This window comes from Rhinatrema bivittatum, chromosome 8 (assembly GCF_901001135.1).
Source record: "Rhinatrema bivittatum chromosome 8, aRhiBiv1.1, whole genome shotgun sequence".
Classification (NCBI taxonomy): Eukaryota; Metazoa; Chordata; class Amphibia; order Gymnophiona; family Rhinatrematidae; genus Rhinatrema; species Rhinatrema bivittatum.
Genome location: NC_042622.1, coordinates 255,416,515 through 255,439,840, shown reverse-complemented (window position 1 = coordinate 255,439,840; position 23,326 = coordinate 255,416,515). Strand labels below are relative to the sequence as shown.

The 23,326-nt window shown below is 52.0% G+C and overlaps 1 protein-coding gene across 1 annotated transcript in view; it reads right to left on the bottom strand.

Moving 5' to 3' along the window:
* Positions 1 to 23,326, bottom strand: part of SF3B2 (splicing factor 3b subunit 2) — a 329,817-nt gene that overhangs the window by 134,642 nt on the left and 171,849 nt on the right. Inside the window, exons 11-12 of the mRNA XM_029614631.1 lie at positions 19,440 to 19,520; positions 19,111 to 19,338 (exon numbers count right to left, since the gene is read on the bottom strand). Of these exons, the coding sequence (XP_029470491.1) occupies positions 19,111 to 19,338; positions 19,440 to 19,520 (309 nt within the window). The remainder of the gene's footprint in view (positions 1 to 19,110; positions 19,339 to 19,439; positions 19,521 to 23,326) is intronic.

The following is a 23,326-nucleotide window of genomic DNA, read 5'->3' as shown; positions in this document are numbered from 1 at the left end:
AAAAATTGTTAGAAAAAAACTGAAAGGAGCAGCTACAAAAGTAAAAAATGCTACAACCCAAGAAAGAGATCTAGGTGTCATAGTGGATAACACATTGAAATCGTCGGTGCAGTGTGCTGCGGCAGTCAAAAAAGCAAACAGAATGTTGGGAATTATTAGAAAAGGAATGATGAATAAAACGGAAAATGTCATAATGCCTCTGTATCGCTCCATGGTGAGACCGCACCTTGAATACTGTGTACAATTCTGGTCGCCGCATCTCAAAAAAGATATAATTGCGATGGAGAAGGTACAGAGAAGGGCTACCAAAATGATAAGGGGAATGGAACAACTCCCCTATGAGGAAAGACTAAAGAGGTTAGGACTTTTCAGCTTGGAGAAGAGACGACTGAGGGGGGATATGATAGAGGTGTTTAAAATCATGAGAGGTCTAGAACGGGTAGATGTGAATCGGTTATTTACTCTTTCGGATAGTAGAAAGACTAGGGGGCACTCCATGAAGTTAGCATGGGGCACATTTAAAACTAATCGGAGAAAGTTCTTTTTTACTCAACGCACAAATAAACTCTGGAATTTGTTGCCAGAGAATGTGGTTCGTGCAGTTAGTATAGCTGTGTTTAAAAAAGGATTGGATAAGTTCTTGGAGGAGAAGTCCATTACCTGCTATTAAGTTCACTTAGAGAATAGCCACTAGCATTAGCAATGGTTACATGGAATAGACTTAGTTTTTGGGTACTTGCCAGGTTCTTATGGCCTGGATTGGCCACTGTTGGAAACAGGATGCTGGGCTTGATAGATCCTTGGTCTGACCCAGTATGGCATTTTCTTATGTTCTTATGAATTTAATAAGTCTAGTCCAGATGAAAAAAAACTCAAGAATGTTTTCAAATTAAACAAGAAAGAGATTTTACTTAACTTGTCGCCGTTCTCTAAGGCTGCTCATTAATCCTCCAGCGATTACCGTCCGATACTGTCCTATTCCGGACGAAGCCGGACAAAGCCGCGCGCCCCTTGACCGCACGCCCCTTGACCGCGCGTGGCTTAACAGTCGTGCCGGAGTAGACAAGATTATGTAGTCTACCCGGCTCCTCCTTCTCCGACGTCACCAGCTCAGAGTCCGGAAGCAGCAGGCAGCAAGAATGGAATTCGGGCCTCTCACCAGGCAAGACCCGGAGGAAAGAGTGCGGCAACGTCTGCCGGAGTAGACAAGATTATGTAGTCTACCCGGCTCCTCCTTCTCTGACGTCACCAGCTCAGAGTCCAGAAGCAGCAGGCAGCAAGAATGGAATTCGGGCCTCTCACCAGGCAAGACCCGGAGGAAAGAGTGCAGCCGTACCTGAACAAATTTGAGATGAAGAAAGCAGTCCAGCAGCAAGAGGGGGGACCTCCCAGTCTTTTGCATCGAGTGTCACATGTATGATGTTTTACCCGCCGGTGAGAAGTTGCACATGTGCATCCGATGCAAAGAGCTCCTGTCTCTCAGAGAATGAGTCAAATCTCTGGAGGCTAGAGAGGCAGACCTGGAGGAGCTGAGGCAAACAGAGAGGTATATAGATGAGACTTTCAGGGACATAGTAGCCAAGTCCCAACTTCAGACTGGCAGCCCTGGTGCTGCCTTGGAGGATGGTCTCATGATTGGAGAGCATTAACCTAATGCAGCAGGAAAGGATCCTGTAGCAAGGACCTGCTCTCCAGGTGGTGCATTGTCCTCTTGCACCGAGGATGGGTTAGGTCGGCCGTCATAGTTGGTGATTCGATTATTAGAAATGCAGACAGCCGGGTGGGCTGGTGGGCGTGAGGATCGCCTGGTAACATGCCTACCTAGTGCGAAGGTGACGTAACTCACGCGTCACCTAGATAGGATTTTACACAGTGCTGGGAAGGAGCTGGCTGTCATGAATCATGTAGGCACCAACGACAGGAAAATGTGGGAGGGAGGTTCTGGAAGCCAAATTTAGGCTCTTAGGTAGAAAGCTGAAATCCAGAACCTCCAGGGTAGCATTCTCTGAAATGCTCCTCGTTTTACTCGCAGGTCCCCGGAGACAGGCAGAGCTCCGGAATCTCAATGTGTGGATGAGACAATGGTGCAAGGAAGAGTGATTCAGTTTTGTAAGGAACAGGAGAACCTTTTGGGGAAAGGAGAGTCTCTTCCGAAGGGATGGGCTCCACCTTAACCAGGGTGGAACCAGACTGCTGGCGCTAACCTTTAAAAAGGATTTAGAGCAGCTTTTAAACTAGAACAAAGGGGAAAGGCGACAGTCGCTCAGCAGCGCAATTCCAATTTAACCCTATCAATTAAAAAGCAGAATGAATACAAACAAAAAACCACACTTTGAAATGTTTGTATGCAAACGTCTAAGAAGTAAGATGGGAGAATTAGAATGTATATCAGTGAATGTTGACAGACTTAATTGGCATCTCAGAGACTAGGTGGAAGGAGGATAACCAAAGGAAAATTGGTCCTTACCTGCTAATTTTGGTTCCTGTAGTACCACAATCAATCCAGACTGCTGGGTTATGCCTCCCTTCCAGCAGATGGAGACTGAGAAAAACTTGAAGGACACCCCTGTAAGTAGGATGCGCCACCTGCAGCCCCCTCAGTATAAACAATATCAAAGCAGAATTAAAGTGGTAACAGGAATCCAAAAATGTGTATGGTTAAACCAAATTTAGGAGACTCAAGTATGGACAAAATGTGAAATCTTCATCCTGCTATAGGATAACAGGAAAAAACCCAATAATCTGTCGAGCGGAATCAAAAAACTAGGTGGGCATCTGGGCTGATCCGTGGTACTACAGGAATGAAAATTAGCAGGTAGGAACAAATTTTCCTTTCCCTGTACGTACCCGGATCAGCCCAGACTGCTGGGATATACCCAAACCGCCGTACATGGTGTGGGACCTAGAAAGCCCAGCGTGAATCACACTGCTGCCAAAACTCTCCAAGTCGGGAGCCCAAACATCCAAACGGTTATGCCGAGCAAAGGTATGCAAAGATTTCCAGGTTGCCGCCCTACAGATCTCCTGAGGGGAAATAAACTGACTTTCTGCCCAGGATGCCACCTGAGAACAGAGCGAATGAGCCTTAAGATCCTCTGGAACTGCTCGCCCATGACATATGTATGCTGAAGCAATAGCAACCTTCAACCACCGGGCAATAGTAGCCTTGGAAGATATATGCCTTTTCCTGGGACTGCTCCACAAGACAAAAAGGTGATCCAATAGGCGAAAATCATTAGTGACCACCAAGTAACGCATTGGCGCCCGCCTGACATCCAAACGCTTCAATTTACGAGCATGTGGAGAATTCTGATCCAAATCCGGGAACGCAAAAAGGACGGCACGGCACGGCTCTAAGAGAAATGCCAAAATCAGAAAACCTAAGAAAAGGTTATTGACAAGATAGGGCCTGAATTTCTGAAATTCTCCGAGCCAAGCAGATAGCTACCAAAAACACCGTTTCGAGTGCAAGGTCCTCCAGAGTAACACACCTGAGCGGTTCAAAAGGAAGTTCACACAACATCCTAAGGACAAAATTCAAACTCCAGGATGGACAAACAGCTTGACATGGTGGATGCAAATTCTTAGCATCCCGAAGGAAATGAACCACATCTGGATTAGCCACTATGGACGCACCGTCCACCTTTCCACCCAAACATCCTAACGCTGCCACTTGAACCCGGAGAGAACTGAAAGCTAGCCCTTTTGCCAAACCCTCTTGCAAGAAGGCTAGAATGTGGACTACTGAGGCCCGCCTAGGGGAAACATTAGACCTACTACACCAAGAGTCAAAAACCTTCCAGACTCAGACATACGTAAAAGAGGTGGAAGTTTTGCGAGCCTGTAAAAGAGTGGAAATCACCGAATCCAGATACCCCTTCTTTCTCAACTGCTGCCTCTCATAAGCCAAGCCGCTAGACAAAAGCAATCCACCTGGTCGAAAAATACTGGACCCTGCTGCAGGAGATTCGGTAGATGACAGAGCGACCCATCCACTGCAAGGTTGAGAAGATCTGGGAACCATGGCCTTCGTGGCCATTCTGGAGCCACCAGCACCACCGCTCCTGGATGGGCTTCTATCCTTCTCAAGACCTTGCCTATCAGAGGCCAAGGAGGGAATGTGTACAGCAGAATGTTGTGAGGCCATGGGAAGACAAGAGCGTCCACCCCTTCCGCTCCGTGCTCTCTTCTGCGACTGAAGAAACGCGGCGCCTTGGCATTCCCTCAAGTCACTAGTAGATCTAAACGGGGAATCCCCTAGCGATGAGATATCGCGAACACCTCGCTGGACAGCTCCCATTCTCTGGGATCCAATCTCTGATGGCTCAGAAAATCCACCTGTATGTTGTCTTCCCCCGGCAATGTCTCCTGTCAACTCAACTCTTTTTTTTTTCTTGATTAGAATCAATTAGCCAGGACTGCAGGTTCTGCCACCTTCATCTGCTGGAGACAGAGAAATACTGAGGGGGCTGCAGCTAGCACATCCTACTTACAGGGGTCTCCTTCAAGTTTTTCTCTGTCTCTATCTGCTGGAAAGGAGGCATAACCCAGCAGTCTGGGCTGATCCGGGAACGTACAGGGAATGAGACAGTGCTATACTGGGGTACAAATTATATCGCAATGACAGAGTGTGGGAAATATGCGCTTGCCAGCAAGCCATTTCAGGGTTTAAACACTTAACTTCCCTTCTCCTTGAACTTTGCCTGAATAAAAGCATCACTTGTGCTTAAGCCTCTCTGCCAAGGAGAGGATACCTGACTTCATGTATTTCTCTGGCTTATAATTATTCCTGATAGCCTGAAAGTAGGGCTGGGTGTTCCCTAGTCAGAGGCAGGACAAAGTCAGGAGGTATAGATTTCAGCAGCCAATGAAATGATCCGTGCACACCCCCTGAGCCAAAGCCAATAGTGTAAGGACTCGTCTGTTGCTATGGGAAAGTAGCCAATCATGTAATGACACATCATCTGCCTTTGTATGAATGTACAATAAAAGGAAGAGCCTCGTGAGGGCTCATCCCTTGCCCTTCTCTTCCTGCCTGCGATGAAAGCTGCCTCAAGTGTGTTCTTTGCCTCCATATTCAACACAGAGGAGCATCTGGGAGGCAGGGTGGCGCTTTATGTCCAGGCTGGCATATAGTCCAACAGGATAAAGATCCTGCATGGGACTAAATGCACAATCAAATCTTTATGGGTAGAAATCCCTTATGTGTTAGGGAAGAGTATAGTGATAGGCGTATACTACCGTCCACCTGGCCAAGATGAGACAGACAGTGAAATGCTAAGAGAAATAAGGGCACGACGAAGATCACAGTCGCCTGATGAGCCTCTATCCGGCGGAGTAATCTTCCCACCAGCGGCCACGGTGGGAACGCGTATAGGAGCAGGTTGGCTGGCCACGGGAGCACGAGAGCATCTACGCCCTCCGCCCCCCGCTCTCTCCGGCGACTGAAGAAACGAGGAGCCTTGGTGTTTTGGGCGGACGCCATGAGATCCAGGTGGGGGGATCCCCACCGCCGGACGAGCAGCTGCATCGCCTCGTCGGAGAGGGACCACTCTCCGGGATCCAGAAGCTGGCGACTGAGGAAATCCGCCTGAACGTTGTCCACGCCCGCGATGTGCGAGGCCGCCAGACGGCCCAGATGCCGTTCCGCCCACTGCATCAGCATCGCTGCCTCGAGCGCGACCTGCGGACTGCGAGTGCCGCCCTGTCGGTTGATATAGGCCACCGTAGTCACGTTGTCCGATAAGATTCTGACCTCCCGATTCCGAAGGAGTGGCAGGAAGTGGAGAAGCGCTAGCCTGACCGCTCTGGTCTCCAGACGATTGATGGACCACTTCGACTCCTCCGCGGACCACGTCCCCTGCGTGGCGCTGCGGTCGCAGACTGCTCCCCAGCCTACGAGACTGGAGTCGGTGGTTACCACTACCCAATTTGGTAGATCGAGGGACACGCCGCGAGCCAGATTCTCCGGATCCATCCACCAGGCCAGGCTGCTCCTGGCAAACTGAGGCAGCGGGAGGATCACCTGGTAGTCCTGCGAAAGTGGTTTCCAACGGGATAGAAGTGCTCTTTGTAGAGGCCGGAGGTGCGCAAATGCCCAAGGGACCATGTCGATGGTGGAACCCATCACCCCCAGGAGCTGCAGATAGTCCCAGGAGGTGGGAGCTGGTAACGCAGAGAACCGCTGTATGTGCTCCCGCAGGGCGTGTGCCTTGTCCTGACGTAGAAAAACTGCGCCCAGATGGGTGTCGAAGGTCGCCCCCAAGAAATCCAAGCGCTGCGAGGGCACGAGGGAGCTCTTGGAGAAGTTCACCACCCATCCCAGGGACTGCAGAAACTCTATTACTCAGGCCACTGCAGCCTGTCCATGCCGAAAAGACTTCGCTCGGATGAGCCAATCGTCCAGATAAGGATGAACTAGAATACCCTCCTTCCGAAGGGCAGCCGTCACGACTACCATGATCTTGGTGAAGGTGCGCGGGGCTGTTGCCAACCCGAACGGGAGCGCCACAAACTGGAAATGCTGATCCAGAATCTTGAACCGTAGAAGACGATGATGCTCCCGGCGAATGGGGATGTGAAGGTAGGCCTCCGTCAGGTCCAAGGAGGCCAGGAACTCCCCTCGATGTACCGCCGCGATCACCGAACGCGTTTCCATGCGGAACCGGACCACCCGGAGGGATTTGTTGACTTCCTTCAAGTCCAGTATGGGCCGGAAGGAACCGTCCTTCTTTGGCACCACGAAGTAGATGGAATAATGGCCCGAGCCCACCTCTCCGGAGGGTACGGGCACAATGGCGCCTATCTCCCACAGTCTGTCCAGTGTCAACTGCACCGCCCTTCGCTTGAGGGCCGAGCCGCAGGGGGAGAAGATGAACCGTCCCTTCGGAGCGCGGACAAACTCCAACGCGTAGCCGTGTCCTATGGTGTCCAAGACCCACTGATCCGAGGTGATCCGCGCCCACTCCTCGTAGAAGAACGCCAGCCGCCCCCCAATCCTGGGGATGGCGGAGTGGGCGAGCTGAACATCATTGAGAGGACTTGGGAGAAGGTTGTCCCGCTGTGGAAGCGGAACGTGCGGGGCGGCGCCCGCGAAAGGAGCGCGACCAGGGCTGTGACCTGGGGGCAGAGGGCCTGGATGCCGCCGGTCTGTAATTCCTGTAGCGCCTTTGCGCCCTGGCTCTGGTCCGAGAGGACGAAAATGCCCTGGTGGAGCGATACCTGTCTTCCGGCAGGCGATGAACCGCGTTTTCCCCCAGAGACTTGATGATCTGGTCCAGATCCTCCCCGAACAGGAACTTACCCCTGAATGGCAGGGAACCCAGACTCGACTTGGAGGACGTGTCCGCCGCCCAGTTGCGGAGCCATAGGAGTCGACGTGCCGCCACCACCGAGGCCATGGAGCGGGCGAGGACCCTAAAGAGATCATAGGAGGCGTCAGCCCCGTACGCCACCGCAGCTTCCAGCCTATCCGCCTGGGCGGCCTCCTCGGCCGGCAACACCTGAGAGGTGAGCAGTAGCTGCACCCAGAGAAGACTGGCCCGCTGGGCAAGCGAGCTGCACATCACCGCCTGCAGCCCCACCGCGGAGACCTCGAAGACCAGCTTGAGGAAGACTTCCAACTTGCGATCCTGCGTATCCCTTAACGCCGCTCCACCCGTCACCGGTATGGGTCGTCCTCTTCGTGACCGCCGACACCGCGGAGTCCACCCTGGGTACCTTGATGAGATCCAGAAAATCTTCCGGCAGCGGATACAGCCTCTCCATGGCGCGGCTGCCCTTTAGAGAAGCTTCCGGGGCATCCCATTCCCTGGTGAGAAGCTGCAGGAACGACTCGTGAATGGGAAAATCCCGAGCCCTCGGACAAAGGGCTGCCAGAACCGGATCCCCCTTCTTTGAGGAAGTGACGACAGCGGACACCACGGGAGCTGGCGGGTCCGGCGGGGGATCGAGGTCCAACCCCTGAATGATTTGCGGGATTAGGTCATCCAGCTCTTCCCACTGGAAAAGACGCAGCGTGCGCGGATCATCTCCCTCTGAAGTGGAGTCCCCTTGTCCCGAAGCTGCAGGGTCCGACCCAGGGGAAACTGGGGCTGGCCCCGTTCCCCCTGAGCCCACAGGGAGCCGGGCGGGGCGGAGAGCGGCGGGGCGGAGAGCTGTGGGGCCCCCATGCCCGCCGGAGCGGGGGGGGCCGGATAGAGGGACGAGGGCCGCGGTAGCTTGGGTGGAGGCGGTCCCGCGGGAGCAGCAAGGCCCTGCAGGTAAGCTGTGTGCATCAAGAGGATAAACTCCGGGGAAAACCCCGGCCTACTCGGGGGGACCTCCGCGGGTGGGGGCCCCGGGGGACCCTGCCCCTGCGGGTCTGCCTCCGGATCTGTCTCTGGTAGCAAGTTCGGGGGAGAGCCCTCTGAGGCATCCCCGTCCCCCAGCGCTGCCTGAGCTCCTTCAGGGCGCAGCGCATGCAAGATGGCCGCCGTTCCCGCCAGGAATGGGGGAGGGGCCAGCCCACGCCGCCCGGGCAAGTCTGCCAGAGGGGAGAAATGAGTGAGGGACCGCGACGTGCCTTCCCCCCCGGGGAGGCACCGAGCACAGATGTCCTCCCTCGAAATGCGCGATCCTGGCTCGGCGCAGGCCGAGCAACGCGACGGCCGCGGCATCGAAATCGCGAGCAAAAACAGCCCCGGCAGACCAAAAACACCCGGGTAGCCTCGGGGGGGGGGGGGGGGGGGGGCCGCGAGACGGAGCACCCGCGGGGGGGGGGGGGGCCCGGCTGGCCTGCACTACCCGCCGAAGGAAAAGCGGCACCGCGGGGGGTCCTTCCTGGCCTCACAACCCGCTGAGACCGATCTCCCTGCTCCCCGCTGCAGCCCACGAGGAGCCGGCAAAATGGCCACGGGAGAGGGAGAAGACGCTGGGAGGCCGGTCCCACCGGCAGCCGCGTCCAACCGAGCTGAAAAGTAAAGCTACAGCAAAAAAGAAATACAACTTACCCCGGTGAACCAACAGACTAGCGCCGGGAAAGGAGAAAGAGAGACAGAGAGCCAGCACAACAAGGAAGCCACGCCTCTCCAATTAAGTAATTAACCTTTTTTTTTTTTTTTTTTTTTTTAAATGAAGAACAACTTGATCCAAAACAACTAAAGCTAACAAACAGAGAAGAAAGGCCCAAACAAGGGAAGCAAAAAGGTTACAGGTAATCGGGAGCAAGCCCAGATTCCCCTACTCGCATCTGCTGGAGTCAGAAGATACTGGACTCCTGCAGAGGGGGTAGTAGTACTTATGGTGACGCCCCCTCAAAGCTTTGGCTGACTCCATCTGCTGGATTGGGGACATAACCCACGGTCTGGACTGATCCAGGTACGTACAGGGAATAGCAGTTAATGGACTTCTCCAAGAACTTATCCAAACCTTTCTTAAGCCCAGCTACACTAACCACATCCTCTGGCAACAAATTCCAGAGCTTAATAGTGCATTGAGTGAAAAATAAATTTCTCCGATTGGTCTTAAATGTGCTACTTGCTAACTTCATGGAGTGCCCCCTAGTCCTTCTATTATCTGAAAGTGTAAACAACAGATTCACATCTACTTGTTAAAGACCTCTCATTATTTTAAAGACCTCTATCATATGCCCCCTCAGCAATCTCTTCTCCAAGCTGAACAGCCCTAACCTCTTCAGCCTTTTCTCCTAGGGGAGCTGTTCCATCCCCTTTATCATTTTGGTCACCCTTCTCTGTACCTTCTCCATCACAACTATATCTTTTTTGAGATGCGGTGACCAGAACTGTACACAGTATTCAAGGTGCAGTCTCACCATGGAGCGATACACAGGCATTATCACATTTTCCATTTTGTTAACCATTCTCTTCTTAATAATTCCTAACATTGTTTGCTTTTTTGACTGTTGCAGCACACTGAGCCGAGGATTTCAAAGTATTAACCACTATGATGCCTAGATCTTTTTCCTAGGTGGTAGCTCCTAATATGGAACCTAGCAGTGTAACTACAGCAAGGGTTATTTTTCCCTATATGCAACACCTTGCACTTGTCCACATTAAATTTCATCTGCCATTTGGATGCCCAACCTTCCAGTCTCGCAAGGTCCTCCTGCAATGTATCACAATCCGCTTGTGATTTAACTACTCTGAATAATTTTGTATCATCTGCAAATTTGATAACCTCACTCATCGTATTCCTTTCCAGATCATTTATAAATATATTGAAAAGCACTGGTCCAAGTACAGATCCCTAAGGCACTCCATTGTTAACCCTGTTCCACTGAGAAAATTGACCATTTAATCCTATTCTGTTTCCTGTCTTTATTTATTTATTTATTTTATTCTTTTATATACCGACCTTCATGACGGGTGTCATATCAAATCGGTTTACATGGAACAAGGGGTAAACATTCTATCAACCATTTAACAGTAAAATAATCAGAGGTAAAAAAGTTACATATAACAAGGAGATCAAACTTGGGAATAGAAGAAAGAGAAGGACAGAGGGATAACCATTGTGATTAAAGGAATTCGCTATGTAAGATGTCAGGTAGGCTTGAGATGTAGAGTTCCGAAAGTGAATAGATTAAGGGAAAGCTTGGCTAAATAGCCAAGTTTTAAGTTTTTTTCGAAATGAGGTGACAGTGCTGGGGGAAGCAGCCCCTCCCCCATAGCCCTTGCCTGAGCTTCTGCAAAGGTGCTTAAGATGGCTGACGACCCTGCACTGAGGGAAAAATGATCAGCACTGAAATCTCGCTGAGCAGGGCGTTTGGGAACCCCTCGAGGCTTGGGCAATGCTGCAGACCCTGAAAAGGAACTGCCTTTTCCCCAGGTAAGCAGCGGGAGCAAATACCAGCCCTAGAAAGCCTAGAAACCACATGCCACACACAAAGATGGCCACGGCATCTTGGAGGAGGGGGGAGGGGGAAGGGCCCAAAAACACGGCGATTCTGATGAGGAGGGGTACTGGATTGCAGCTGACCAAGAAAGGACATTTTTCAAAAACATTTTTTTTTTTTAAAGTCAAAATCAGCACCGGGTAAGAGAGGGACTGGACCACCAGTAATCATTTCCCCAGCTTCTTACCTGCTTGGAGCCCCACAGGGTTACCAACCCCAGCTCCTTTAACCTGCTACCAGAGAGGATGACCCCGCAGGAAATAATCCCCTGAGAGGAGGGGATAGACTTAGTTTTTGGGTACTTGCCAGGTTCTTATGGCCTGGATTGGCCACTGTTGGAAACAGGATGCTGGGCTTGATGGACCCTTGGTCTGACCCAGTATGGCATGTTCTTATGTTCTTCTGTTCTTAACACTTCCCTCTGCAGAAGAACTGTCTTTTTTTTTTTTTAAACTTGCATGATTCAGAACTTAGATCTAGCTTCTTTTAGATAAATTTAAGGGATAGCCTACACCCCAGAAACAGGGCAAAACTGCAGGGTTTGCACGACCTCCATCTGCTGGAGACAGAGAAATACTGAAGGGATGCAGGAGAGAAAGACGGGAGTTCCACTGTCTGATTCATATGGAACGCGGAAACAACCTTGGGCAGGAAAGAGAGCACCGTGTGCAAGGAAAATCCTGAATCCATGAAACGGAGTTAGGGCTCCCTGCACGATAGCGCCTGAAGCTCAGAAACCTGCGGGCAGAGCAAATAGCCACCAGGAAGACTGCCTTGAGCATAAGATCCTTGAGGGTAGTAGCTCGTAGCGGTTCGAAAGGTAGGCCGCCTAGAATTCGAAGAACTAAGTTGAGGCTCCATGAGGGACACAGAGCGTGTACTGGAGGCTTAACATGTTTCACTCCCTTGAGAAACTGGACGATGTGCATCCCCTTTGTCGTCCGCGGTATCTGGGTCCCTGTCAGGGATACCTTTGGTGAGGCATGTCCCGAGGCATACTATTAGGGCTGGAAGGACAAGGCCTTTCTAGCTGAGGCTCAGTCCGGGAAGGGGCAGCAGCTGTCTGTGCCTGAACAAAGGCTTGAAGGCCCTGAAAGAATTCCACCCAAGAAAAGGTTGCCAGGTCCATACCTAGTCCAGGAGGAACTGGGGTAGGTGCCACTGAACTGCCCTTTCCCAAGAAGGACGCAGTCCCAGGACTGCTCAGATCCGGGATGCTACCAGATAAGGTCGTGGCTGACCCATCCTCCAACTGGGAGACCCCGGGCTTGGAGAAATTCTGAGAGTCCAGCCCTCCCTGGGCCTCCTCACAGTACTGACACAGGAAGGATTCTAGGTCAGAATGTGTAGCCCTAATATGGCAGGCAGCACAAAATGTGTTGCTTGTGCTTCTTTGTTGCCGGAGCCATAGTTCAGTGTAGCTTGTGCTTTCAGCTGGCTAGCACTCGGACTCGAGCACATACAAATCTGCCCAGACACATGCAAATGTATGTGTGTACTTGTGCACGCAGGTGCGATGTTATGCACGGTGCGTACTGATGGTCTCTGGGGGGAAAATGGTGCCAATCAAAAACACGTGCAATATGGCGCCACTGCAGCCTGCCACGAGGAGTGCCCACAGAGCCTGAAATGGGGCCTAACCCTTTGGAGAGCCGCTCAACCCACTCGAAACCCACTTCCCTTGCCGCAACGGAATCGGGAACATTGTCGGCACGGCGCATCGAGCGAGAGACCGGAGGAAGGACTTACCAAAGCCCTTCCACATCTCTGAATCTAAGGAGTCCTTTTACTTACCTGGGCTCAGTGCTTACCGGCTGAGTACAGAGTCGTTCTCCGGCTGCTGGGGGGGAGGCTTAGGCCGTCACCACTGCGCTCAGCTTCAAGCATCCACTGCCTTTCAGCTGCTTCAGCAGCAAAGTCCACGCTGGGAACTGGCTAGCGGCCCAAGGCACACCTCTGAGGGATCTCTGAAATCGCCTTAGGAATTCTCAACTGGGGGAGGGACCATTAGGTATCACCAAAGGAGAGCAGGGCTCGATCTCTCTCTAAATTAAAGGTAAATTTTCTTCTTAAATAGAGTACTGCAATCCCACTAAACACCAATGCTGGTGTGGGGATAGACATCCACATCCGCTAGGAGATGGAGAGATAGTGAAGGGCTGAGGTCACTGCAGGGGTATATCTAAGGTGACATCAGCTTTGAAACCTGTCTCCGACTCCATCTACTAGCAGGGGAGCACATAACTCATTGGTCCTGAGTCCATCTAGCTACACGCTAGGAAAGAGGCACTTTCCTGCTCTGGAGATGGGGCAGCAGGCTCCTTCAATCCTCCTGGGACAGAGGGAGCTGGATCTACCGGCTTTCTGTCCCTGGCTACCTGGGACTGAGCAAGTAAGGGTTCCCAACCCCCTGCTTGTCCACCTCAAGACCAGGAGGGATAGCCCCACCAGGGCCTGCCAACTTCCTGGGAGGAATCAGCAAAAAGAAAATTCCTTACCTGCTAATTTTCGTTCCTGTAGTACTCCAGATCAGTCCAGACCGTGGGTTATGCCTCCCTTCCAGCAGATGGAGACAGAAAAAACTTGCAGGGTGCCCTCTGATAACCAGTCGCACCCCCTGCGTCCCTTCAGTATTAAGAATATCAAAGCAATAACAACCAATGAATGGATCAAAACAGACTCCAAAACTGCGGAGTAACTATATATTGAAAATACTTGCGGACAAAGGAACCCGAAGAATCGAGAAACTTTGTATTTTCAGAGTTGCAACTTCAAGCTGGCTAGCCATATTTTAAGACAGGACAGAAGAACCACGGGTGGGCATCTGGACTATTCCAGAGTACTACAGGAACGAAAATTAGCAGGTAAGGAATAATTTTCTTTTCCCTGTACGTACCCGGATCAGTCCATACCGTGGGATGTACCAAAGCTTCCCTAACAGGGTGGGCCCCTGATAGCCCTACTCGAATAACTTGGTTGCCAAACGAGCCCAGAACAGGAGGTTGCAAATTCAAGCGATAATGACGCGTAAACGTGTGTAACGATTTCACGTTGCTGCTCTGCATATCTCCTGAGAAGATACAGCTTGGCTTTCCGCCCAGGAAGTTGCTTGTGAACAGAGAATGTGCTTTCACTCCAACCGAAGGGCGCTTGCCAGCGCCAATGTATGCAGATGATATTGCTTCTTTTACTCAACGAGTGAGAGTGGTCTTAGAGGCCTTGTTTCCTCGCTTGGAACCGCCCCAAAGAACGAACAGATGGTCCGACAGACGGAAGCCATTGGTGACCTCTAGGTAACGTAGAAGAATGCGCTTAACATCAAGCTGCCGGAGCTCTCTGGACTCAGCTTCCGGGAAAGATGGCAGCTCCACCGACTGATTCAGATGGAAGTCTGAAACCACTTTTGGGAGAAAAGATGGCACAGTGGTCAACATCACTCCTGAATCCGTGAAGCGGAGGTACAGCTCTCTGCAGGATAGTGCTTGGAGTTCAGAGATCCTGCAGACCAAAGAGATAGCCACTAGAAAGACTGTCTTTAAGGTTAAATCCTTGAGGGTAGCTGCCCGCATGGGCTCAAAAGGAGGGTCACACAGGGCCCGGAAAACTAGGTTGAGATTCCACGAAGGACACAGGCTCCGAACGGGCGGTCTCAGGTGCTTTACTCCTCTCAAGAACTGCACCAAGTCTGGATGTGAAGCCAGGGAAGCCCCATCACGACGTCCGACGAGGGACTCAAGGGCCGCAACTTGCACCCGTAGAGAATTGTATGCCAAACCCATTCAGAGGCCCTTCTGCAGTAAGCATAGGATTTGAACCACTGAAGCGTGACGAGGAGTAACTGCCTTCTCAGCACACCAAGTGTCAAAAACTTTTCACACATGAACATAAGCAAGCGAGGTGGACGTTTTCCTGGCTCGAAGGAGGGTAGAGATTACTTCTTTCGGATAACCTCTTCACCTCAGTCGCCGCCTCTCAAAAGCCAGGCCGCAAGACAAAAGCAATCGACCTGGTCGAAAAATATGGGATCCCGACGAAGAAGGTGTTGAAGGTGACCCAGACGAACTGGGCCGTCCACCGCAAGGTTGATGAGATCTGCAAACCATGGTCGTCGTGGCCACTCCGGCGCTACCAGGATCACTGTGCCGTGATGTACCTTTACCTGTCGTAGGACCTTTCCTATTAGGGGCCATGGGGGAACACGTACAGCAGAATGTCGTGAGGCCAAGGAAGAACCAGAGCATCCACCCCTTCTGCTCCGTGTTCCCATTTGCGGCTGAAGAAGCGCGGAGCTTTCGCATTCCGTTGAGTCACCATTAAATCGAGATGGGGAGCCCCCCATCTGGGGACAAGCAGCGTCATTGCTTCCTCGGATAGTTCCCACTCTCTGGGATCTATGCGTTGATGGCTCAAGAAGTCCGCCTGTGTGATGTGAGACGCCGCCAGGTGGGATAGGTACTGCTCCGCCCAGCCCATGAGCTTGTCTGTCTCCCGAGAGACGTGATGACTCTTCGTCCCTCCTTGACGATTGATATATGCCACCGTGTTGGCCTTGTTGGACAGGATCCACACTGCCCTGTGGTGCACCAATGGGAAAAATCTTTTCAACGCTAGATGCACTGCCCTAGTTTCTAGGCAATTGATCGGCCATTTCACCTGCTCCGTAGTCCATAGTCCCTGGGCTGACTGAGACTGCACACAGCCCCCCATCCGGCAAGGCTGGCATCCGTGGTCACGACCACCCATTGTGGTATTTCCAAGTCTACCCCCTGAAGCAAATGAGGGATATCGAGCCACCAATCCAGGCTGTTCGTGGTGAAGTCCTGCAGAGGCAAGTGGGCTTCAAACTCCTGAGACACCGGCTTCCATCTGGAAAGCAACGCCCTCTGCAGCGGGCGCATACAGGCAAACGCCCAGGGCACTAAGTCTATAGTGGACGCCATTGAACTCAAGACCTGCAGGTAATCCCATGCTGTGGGAATCACTAGGCCACGAAGGCGTTTGACCTGGGACATGAGATTGAGTGCCAGGTCCTATTGCAGAAAAACCCGGCCCAGGCAGGTATCGAAATGCGCTCCCAGGAAATCCAGCGTCTGCGAGGGCACAAGGCAGCTCTTGGCAAAGTTCACCACCCAGCCGAGAGAGCTGAGGAGGGTCAACACCCTGTTGACCGACTGGCAGCAGAGATCCCGGGACTTCACCCTGATGAGCCAGTTGTCCAGGTAGGAATGGACCAAGATTCCCTCCCTCCGGAGCGCTGCCGCTACCACCACCATCACTTTGGTGAAGGTCCGGGGAGCGGTCGCCAGACCAAAAGGCAGAGCCTGAAACTGAAAATGCTTTCCCAGGATCTTGAACCGAAGAAATCGCTGATGTTCCCGGTGGATGGGGATGTGGAGATAAGCCTCTGTGAGATCCAACGATGCCAGGAATTCCCCTCTGCGAACTGCCACAATGACGGAACGCAGGGTTTCCATTCAGAAGTGGAGAACCCGGAGAGCCCTGTTGACAGTCTTGAGATCCAGGATCGGACGGAAAGTATTATCCTTTTTCGGAACCACGAAGTAAACAGAATAATGGCCTGACCCATGTTCCTCTGGTGGGACTGGCAGGATGGCCCCGAGGTCAAGGAGCCTGCCAAGGGTCTGACGCACAATTTGTTGTTTCCGCAGTGGTCCACAAGGCGAGAAGAGGAACTTGTCTCTTAGGGGCTGAGCAAATTCTAAAACGTAACCGTGTTTTAGAATATCCAGTACCCATTGATCCGAAGTGATCTTGACCTACTCCTCATAAAACAGGGAGAGGCGTCCCCCCACTCTGGGAACTGGGGAGCAGGTCGGCGATCCTTCATTGCACAGATTTTGGAGCGGGGCTCTGAGATGAATCCTCCCGGGATGGTCTGCATCCCCGAAAGGACTGGGACCAAGCTTGGGGACCTTGAGGACGGAGGCTTCTGGGACACTGGTCTTGACTGCCGAAAACGCCATTGTCCACGAAATAGATTCCTTGAAGCGTTGAAAGATCGGGAACACCTTGGCCGATCCTCAGAGAGCTTATGCACCTTGTTCTCTCCCAGGGATTTGATGATCTGGTCCAAATCCTCGCTGAACAGAAACTTGCCTTTAAAGGGGAGAGAACCCAATCTAGACTTGGAAGAAGAGTCCGCTGACCAATTCCAAAGCCCCAGGAGGCGCCTAGCCGAGTCTACTGAAACCATCGAACGTGCCAGGACTCGCAAGAGATCGTACAGCACGTCTGCTCCATAGCCTATCACCGCCTCCAGGCATTCTGCTTGTTGGGCTTCGTCTGGTGGGAGCTCCTGAGCACAGAGCAGTTGTTAGACCCATCTCAAACTTGCCCTCTTTGCATGAGGGAACTACACACCGCCGCCCGGACTCCCAAGACGGACACCTCAAAGACCCGTTTCAGATACACTTCCAACTTGCGATCCTGGAGGTCCTTTAAGGTGGCTCCACCAGTGACCGGTATGGCAGTCCTCTTTGTGACCGCCGTCACCGAAGAATCCACCTTCGGCACCTTAAGGAGCTCCAGGACATCCTCCGGGAGAGCATAGAGCTTGTCCATGGCTAGTCCAACCCTTAGACTGGACTCCGGAGCGTCCCATTCCTTGGATAACAACTGTAGGAGCCCTGGATGAAGGGGAAACATCTTCGCTGGTGGACGCAACCCCGCAAGTACAGAATCTCCTTTGCAAGCTCTGGAACTGGCCCCCCATCCTGAGGCACCTCAATATCCAATTCTGAAAGGACATGGGGGGGGGATAAGGTGCTCCAGTTCCTCCCTCTGAAAGAGACGCAAATCTCGGGGATCATCCCCTTCCAGCTGCGCGCCTGAAGCAGGATCATCTTGATCTGGAATCCTGTGGGCCAGAATGGGGTACTACCCGGACCTGGGAAGTCCACTGAGGAGCCCCAACATCATCCGACTCCATAGTAAAAAGCAGGGGGGGAGGGGGCCCCAAGGGAGGTGCAGCAGGAACGAAGCCCGGGACTACCCCCCCCCCCCCACCCGCAGGGGGTTTCTCAGGAGTTAATACGGGAGGAGCACTGAAAGAATCCCCATTTGGCTGTGTTTCATCAGCATCTCCCGAATTCAAAATGGCCACCGTTCCCCGTGCTAGACCCCAGACAGCCGCGTCTACGATCGTGAGGCCTGTCGATCTGCTGCTCTCGAGGAGCCCTCCCCGCCGGGGAGGCACAGAGCAATCCCTTCGCGGGAGAGAAGTGTTCCGGGCTCCCTGCAGGCGGAGCATCGCACAGAGCGCGACATTGGGGGGGGGGGGGGGGGGGGGGGGGGGGTGTCGAGCAACGCGTCGGACTCGCAATCGTACTCCCCCGAAGCCTGGCAGGAGCAGGTAAGAGACTACTCTCCGCTCCGAAACAAGAGACGCAACCACCTGTAATAAAAAACAAACAGGGACTGGCTGAGGAAAGCCGGGTCTCAGCCAGCACTGCCCTAAGGCAAAAATATCTCCTGGCAGCTGTTTGCAGTGCAGGGGGAGAGGCTGGACCACCGCTAAGAAACACCTACCTGAACCTAAAAACAGGTGAAGATGCAAAACTTTCTTTCCCCCAGGAACTTACAGAGTATTAGTATGATTGCCCAATAGACAAGAGAGGAAAAGAAGTAGGGAAGCAAAATTTTCTCAAAGTTCTTTACAAATTTTTTTTTATTTTTTTTTTAATAAGTGATCCATTCAAAGGGATAAGGAAATATGGGGGGAAATAGGGGATCCAACCCTTCCCCAAAAATTCCAACCCCTAAATTTAAAATTCTTGTTAAAGCGGGACCGCAGGTTCTGCCTTCCTTCATTTGCTGGAGACAGAAGAATATGAAGAGATGCAGGAGGTGCGACTGGTTACCAGAGGGTGCCCAGCAAGTTTTTCTCTGTCTCCATCTGCTGGAAGGGAGGCATAACCCACGGTCTGGACTGATCCGGGTACGTACAGGGAACTTATCCTCTTTTTTTTTTTTTTAATTTAGACGAGAATGCAGATATGCACATCCACCATCTGCTGGAGACAAAGAAATACTGAAAGACTGCAGGCGGCATGTTAGGCTATATTGCAGTGTCAGTAAAAGTTTGTCTCCATTTGCTGGAAGGGAGGCATAAACCCAGAAATCTGGACTGATCTGGGTATGTACAGTGAACCCCCTATTGCCTCCTTCCCAAAGCCAGACACACGGCAAAAATGTACCTTCTCTTGTAGTGCTTCTCTCATCTCCTGAATGCCTGTGCGCTTGATGAACTCTGGTAGCTCAAAGGGAGGTTTTTCAATGCCCCGCTTGCCCTGCAGGTACTTCCTCTTGAAGCACCAGTGCCGAGGAACAGGCACAGAGTTCCTGGTAGCCTTTAGGTGGACCAGCAACTTTGGATCCTGTGCAGTGACATCGTGCATCTCCACCACATCCGGCCGGGCCACAAGCTGAAGGCAAGAGGGGGTAAAAAAGACCAGCACAGGGTAAGCATTCACACACTGGCAGAGCTCTACACAAGGGTTTGGCTAGTAATGTGTTAACAGCTCACCTGCTTCAACTCAGCCACAGTGAAACGGTTCATTCTTCGAAGTTTCTTCTTGGACAGTTTGGGAGCATCTGGTTTCTTTTCCTGAAAGCAACAGCAATAAAGACAATATGCCCTACTGTGGACAGAAAATTCCACAATTCACTGACATCCCATAACTCCCCCCTGGTCTTCACACCCCAAAATTCCCCTGCTGAGACCAGAAAGCAAAGTCCACAGCTCTCCCCCACTCCATCCCTAAGACCAGACAAACCCCCATGCTCCTTCCACATCCCAAACCCCCTGCTGTGAACATGCAGAAAACTCCACAGCTCGGGCATATTGTAATCAATGCTGTGTGAGTAAGAAACAAATACACACAGGAAACCCCTCTACGCACAAGAAAAGGAAAATCCCAAATATTTGTACACTAAGTTGCACGTGAGAACTTTTTTCATGTATACAGCCCACATCCTATAACCTCCTGAACATAGACAGCAAACCCCAATGGTCCCCTACACATCCCATAAATCTCCTGCTGTGAACAGGCAGCAAATCTCAGTGGTCCTTTACACAAGTACCCACATCTACTGAGAATAGAGACATCTGAGTCACATCACATCACCTCTCTGACCAGAGCTTACCTGAATGTAATCAGGCAATAACACTGTTCCCTTTCCACTATGGAAGCTTTCAAAAGTGGGCTGCCGGTCTCACCCCCCACCCACCAGAGATGATATTGGAGAAATTACTTACCTGATAATTTCGTTTTCCTTAGTGTAGAAAGATGGACTCAGGACCAATGGATATGTATACACACACACACACACAATATTATATATAGTGTACTCCTGATAGCAGATGGGAGACTGAGTCAGATTTCAAAGCTGACGTCAGCCTACATATACCCGTGCAGGAAGCTCAGCTCTTCAGTACTCCTCGAAAAGCAATAGTGGATATATGTATGCTTTAATAACTTGATTAACTTGGTTAACTTGATTAACTAGGACTAGTTCAACGGATTTCCAATTTGGAGACCACCAGTACACTCAACCGAATAACGCCGACACCGGGCAACTATGGGTGTCTTGAACTAGGGGTAACACCTGGCTTACCCATGTTTGTCTTGTTCTCGGGATTTGTCACCCGAGGTTCTCGGATTCTGGGGCAGCCGTGGGCGGGGTGCTGAGTCCATCTGTCTACACTAAGGAAAACGAAATTATCAGGTAAGTAATTTCTCCATTTCCTAGCGTGTAGCAGATGGACTCAGGACCAATGGGACGTACAAAAGCTACTCCCGAACAGGGCGAGAGGCTGCCCGTGGCCCACTTAGTACTGCCCTTGCAAAGGTTGTGTCCTCCCGGCCTAGACATCCAGGCAGTAGAACCTGGAGAAGGTGTGTATGGAGTACCATGTTGCCGCCCGACAGATCTTGGCGGGCAACAGCATCTTTGTTTCCGCCCAGGACACTGCCTAGGCCCTTGTTGAATGGGCCTTGACTTGCAGAGGTGGAGGCTTCCCTGCCTCTACATAGGCTGCCTTGATTACTTCTTTGATCCAGCATGCTATGGTTGCCCGCGAGGCCGCTTCCCCCTGTTTTTCCCACTGTGAAGGACGAATAGGTGGTCCGTCTTTCGCACAGATTCCGTTTCCAGGTATTGGACTAGGAGTCTGCCGACGTTTAGACGACGAAGAAGGCACGAGTCTTCCGAGTCCTTATGTTCGTCTGGAGATGGCAGCGAGATGGTTTGGTTTAGATGAAATTGAGAAACCACTTTCGGTAGGAAGGAGGGGACAGTGCGTAGCTGTATGGTTCCCGGTGTGAACCTGAGGAACGGTTCCCGACAGGATAGCACTTGAAGCTCGGAGATGCGACGGGCTGAACATATTGCCATTAGGAATGCAGACTTCAAGGTCAGAAGCCTTAGTGATAGCCACTTGTTGGTCTGAAGGAAGTTCCTGCTAGAAAGTTTAGTACTAGATTGAGATTCCATAGGGGCACCGGCCACTTTAATGGTGGTTGGATTTGTTTGAACCCTCTCAGGAAGCAGGAAACATCTGGATGGGTTGATAGACTGATGCCGTCCACTTTGGCTCTGAAGCAGGCCAGCACAGCCACCTGAACCTTGAGGGAGTTGAGAAACAACCCCTTCTTCACGCTGTCCAGAAGAAATGCCAGGATCATGGGGATTTTGACTGTCTGCGGGAGGATCTCGCGGTCCTCACATCACACTTGCATGCTTGAAGCAAGGTGTCAATCACTAGCTTACAGTATTCGCTTTTCTTCAGGCGAGTCCTCTCAAGGGCCAAAGGGCCAGACCGTAAGAGAGAATCGCGTCGGGTCTTCGTGGAGAAGGTCTCTGTGTGGAGGTAGGCATGGAGGGTTCCCCGCAAGAAGTCTTCGCATGTCTGCGTACCATGGCCTTCTTGGCCAGTCCGGGGCCACTAGAAATACTAGCCCCCTGTGGTGTTCTATCTTGAGGATGATCTTCCTGTGGCCAGGTCTGGACGAGGGCGTCGATTCCTTGGGATTGCGGCTCTCGTCTGTGGCTAAAGAACTTGGGCATTGGACCGGGTTGCCAGTAGATCCATGGCTGGGGTTCCCCAGCGGTTTACTATCAACTGGAAGGCTGTGGTCAATAGCGTCCATTCCCCTGGGTCTAGGCTCTCTCTGCTGAGGTAGTCCGCAGAGACGTCTTTTCCCGTGATGTGGGAGGCTGAGATCTTTTGCAGGTTTGTTTCCGCCCATGCCATGAGGGGGTCTCTATCTCCACGGACACCTGTTGGCTTCTGGTTCCTCCCTGGTGGTTGATGTAGGCAACTGTTGTGGTGTTGTCCAACATGACTGACAGACTCGCCCTGGAGTCTGTGGTCGAATCGTAGACAGGCTAGTCTGACTGCTCGGGATTCCAGTCATTTTATATTCCATCCCGCCTCTTCCTTGTCCCATTGTCCCTGGGCCGTCAGTTCCTGATAGTGGGCTCCCCACCCTCGCAGGCTCACATCCGTGGTGAGCAAGATCCAGTTCGGAGGGGGGGGGATAGTTTTACTCCCTTGCTCAGATGGTCTTCCTGTAGCCACCATTGGAGCTGGGTCCGAACCTCTGATGGTAGCTGGAGGTGAATGGAGTAGTTCTGGGACGTCGGGTTCCATCGTGACAGTAGGGAACGTTGTAGTGGGCGCATGTGAGCCCTTGCCCATGGAACGACTTCCAGGGTTGATGTCATGAGACTGAGGACTTGGAGGTAGTCCCATACCTTGGGGCGAGCATAGTTCGACAGTTTTCGTAGCTGACCCATCAGTTTCCTTCTCCTTGGAGGGAGAAGGACAACCTTGTCTTGCTTGGTGTCGAACCGGACTCCTAGGTACTCTAGTGATTGGGAGGGCTGCAGGCAGCACTTGGCTGTGTTGACGACCCACCCGAGATTCTGCAGAAGATTCTTGACTCTGGTGGTCGCCTGGTGACTTTCCTCTGGAGATTTTGCCCTGATTAGCCAATTGTCCAGGTAAGGATGTACGAGGATTCCTTCTTTCCTCAGTGTTGCCGCCACTACCACCATGATTTTGGTGAAGGTCCAAGGGGCGGTAGCTAGTCCGAAGGATAGCGCCCAGAACTGGTAATGATGGTCCAGTATCGCAAAGCGTAGGAAGCGGTGATGGTCGTGATGGACTGGGATGTGGAGATAGGCTTCAGATAGATCCAGTGAGGTCAGGAATTCTCCCAGCTGTACTGCCCTTATGACTGAGTGTAGGGTTTCCATGCGAAAGTGTGGTACCCTCAGGTAACAATTGAAGGTCTTGAGGTCCAGGATGGGCCGGAACGTTCCTTCCTTCTTGGGGATGATAAAATAGATGGAATTGTGACCAGTATTTTGTTGGTGCGTGGGCACCGGGGTTAACGCCTTCAGGCT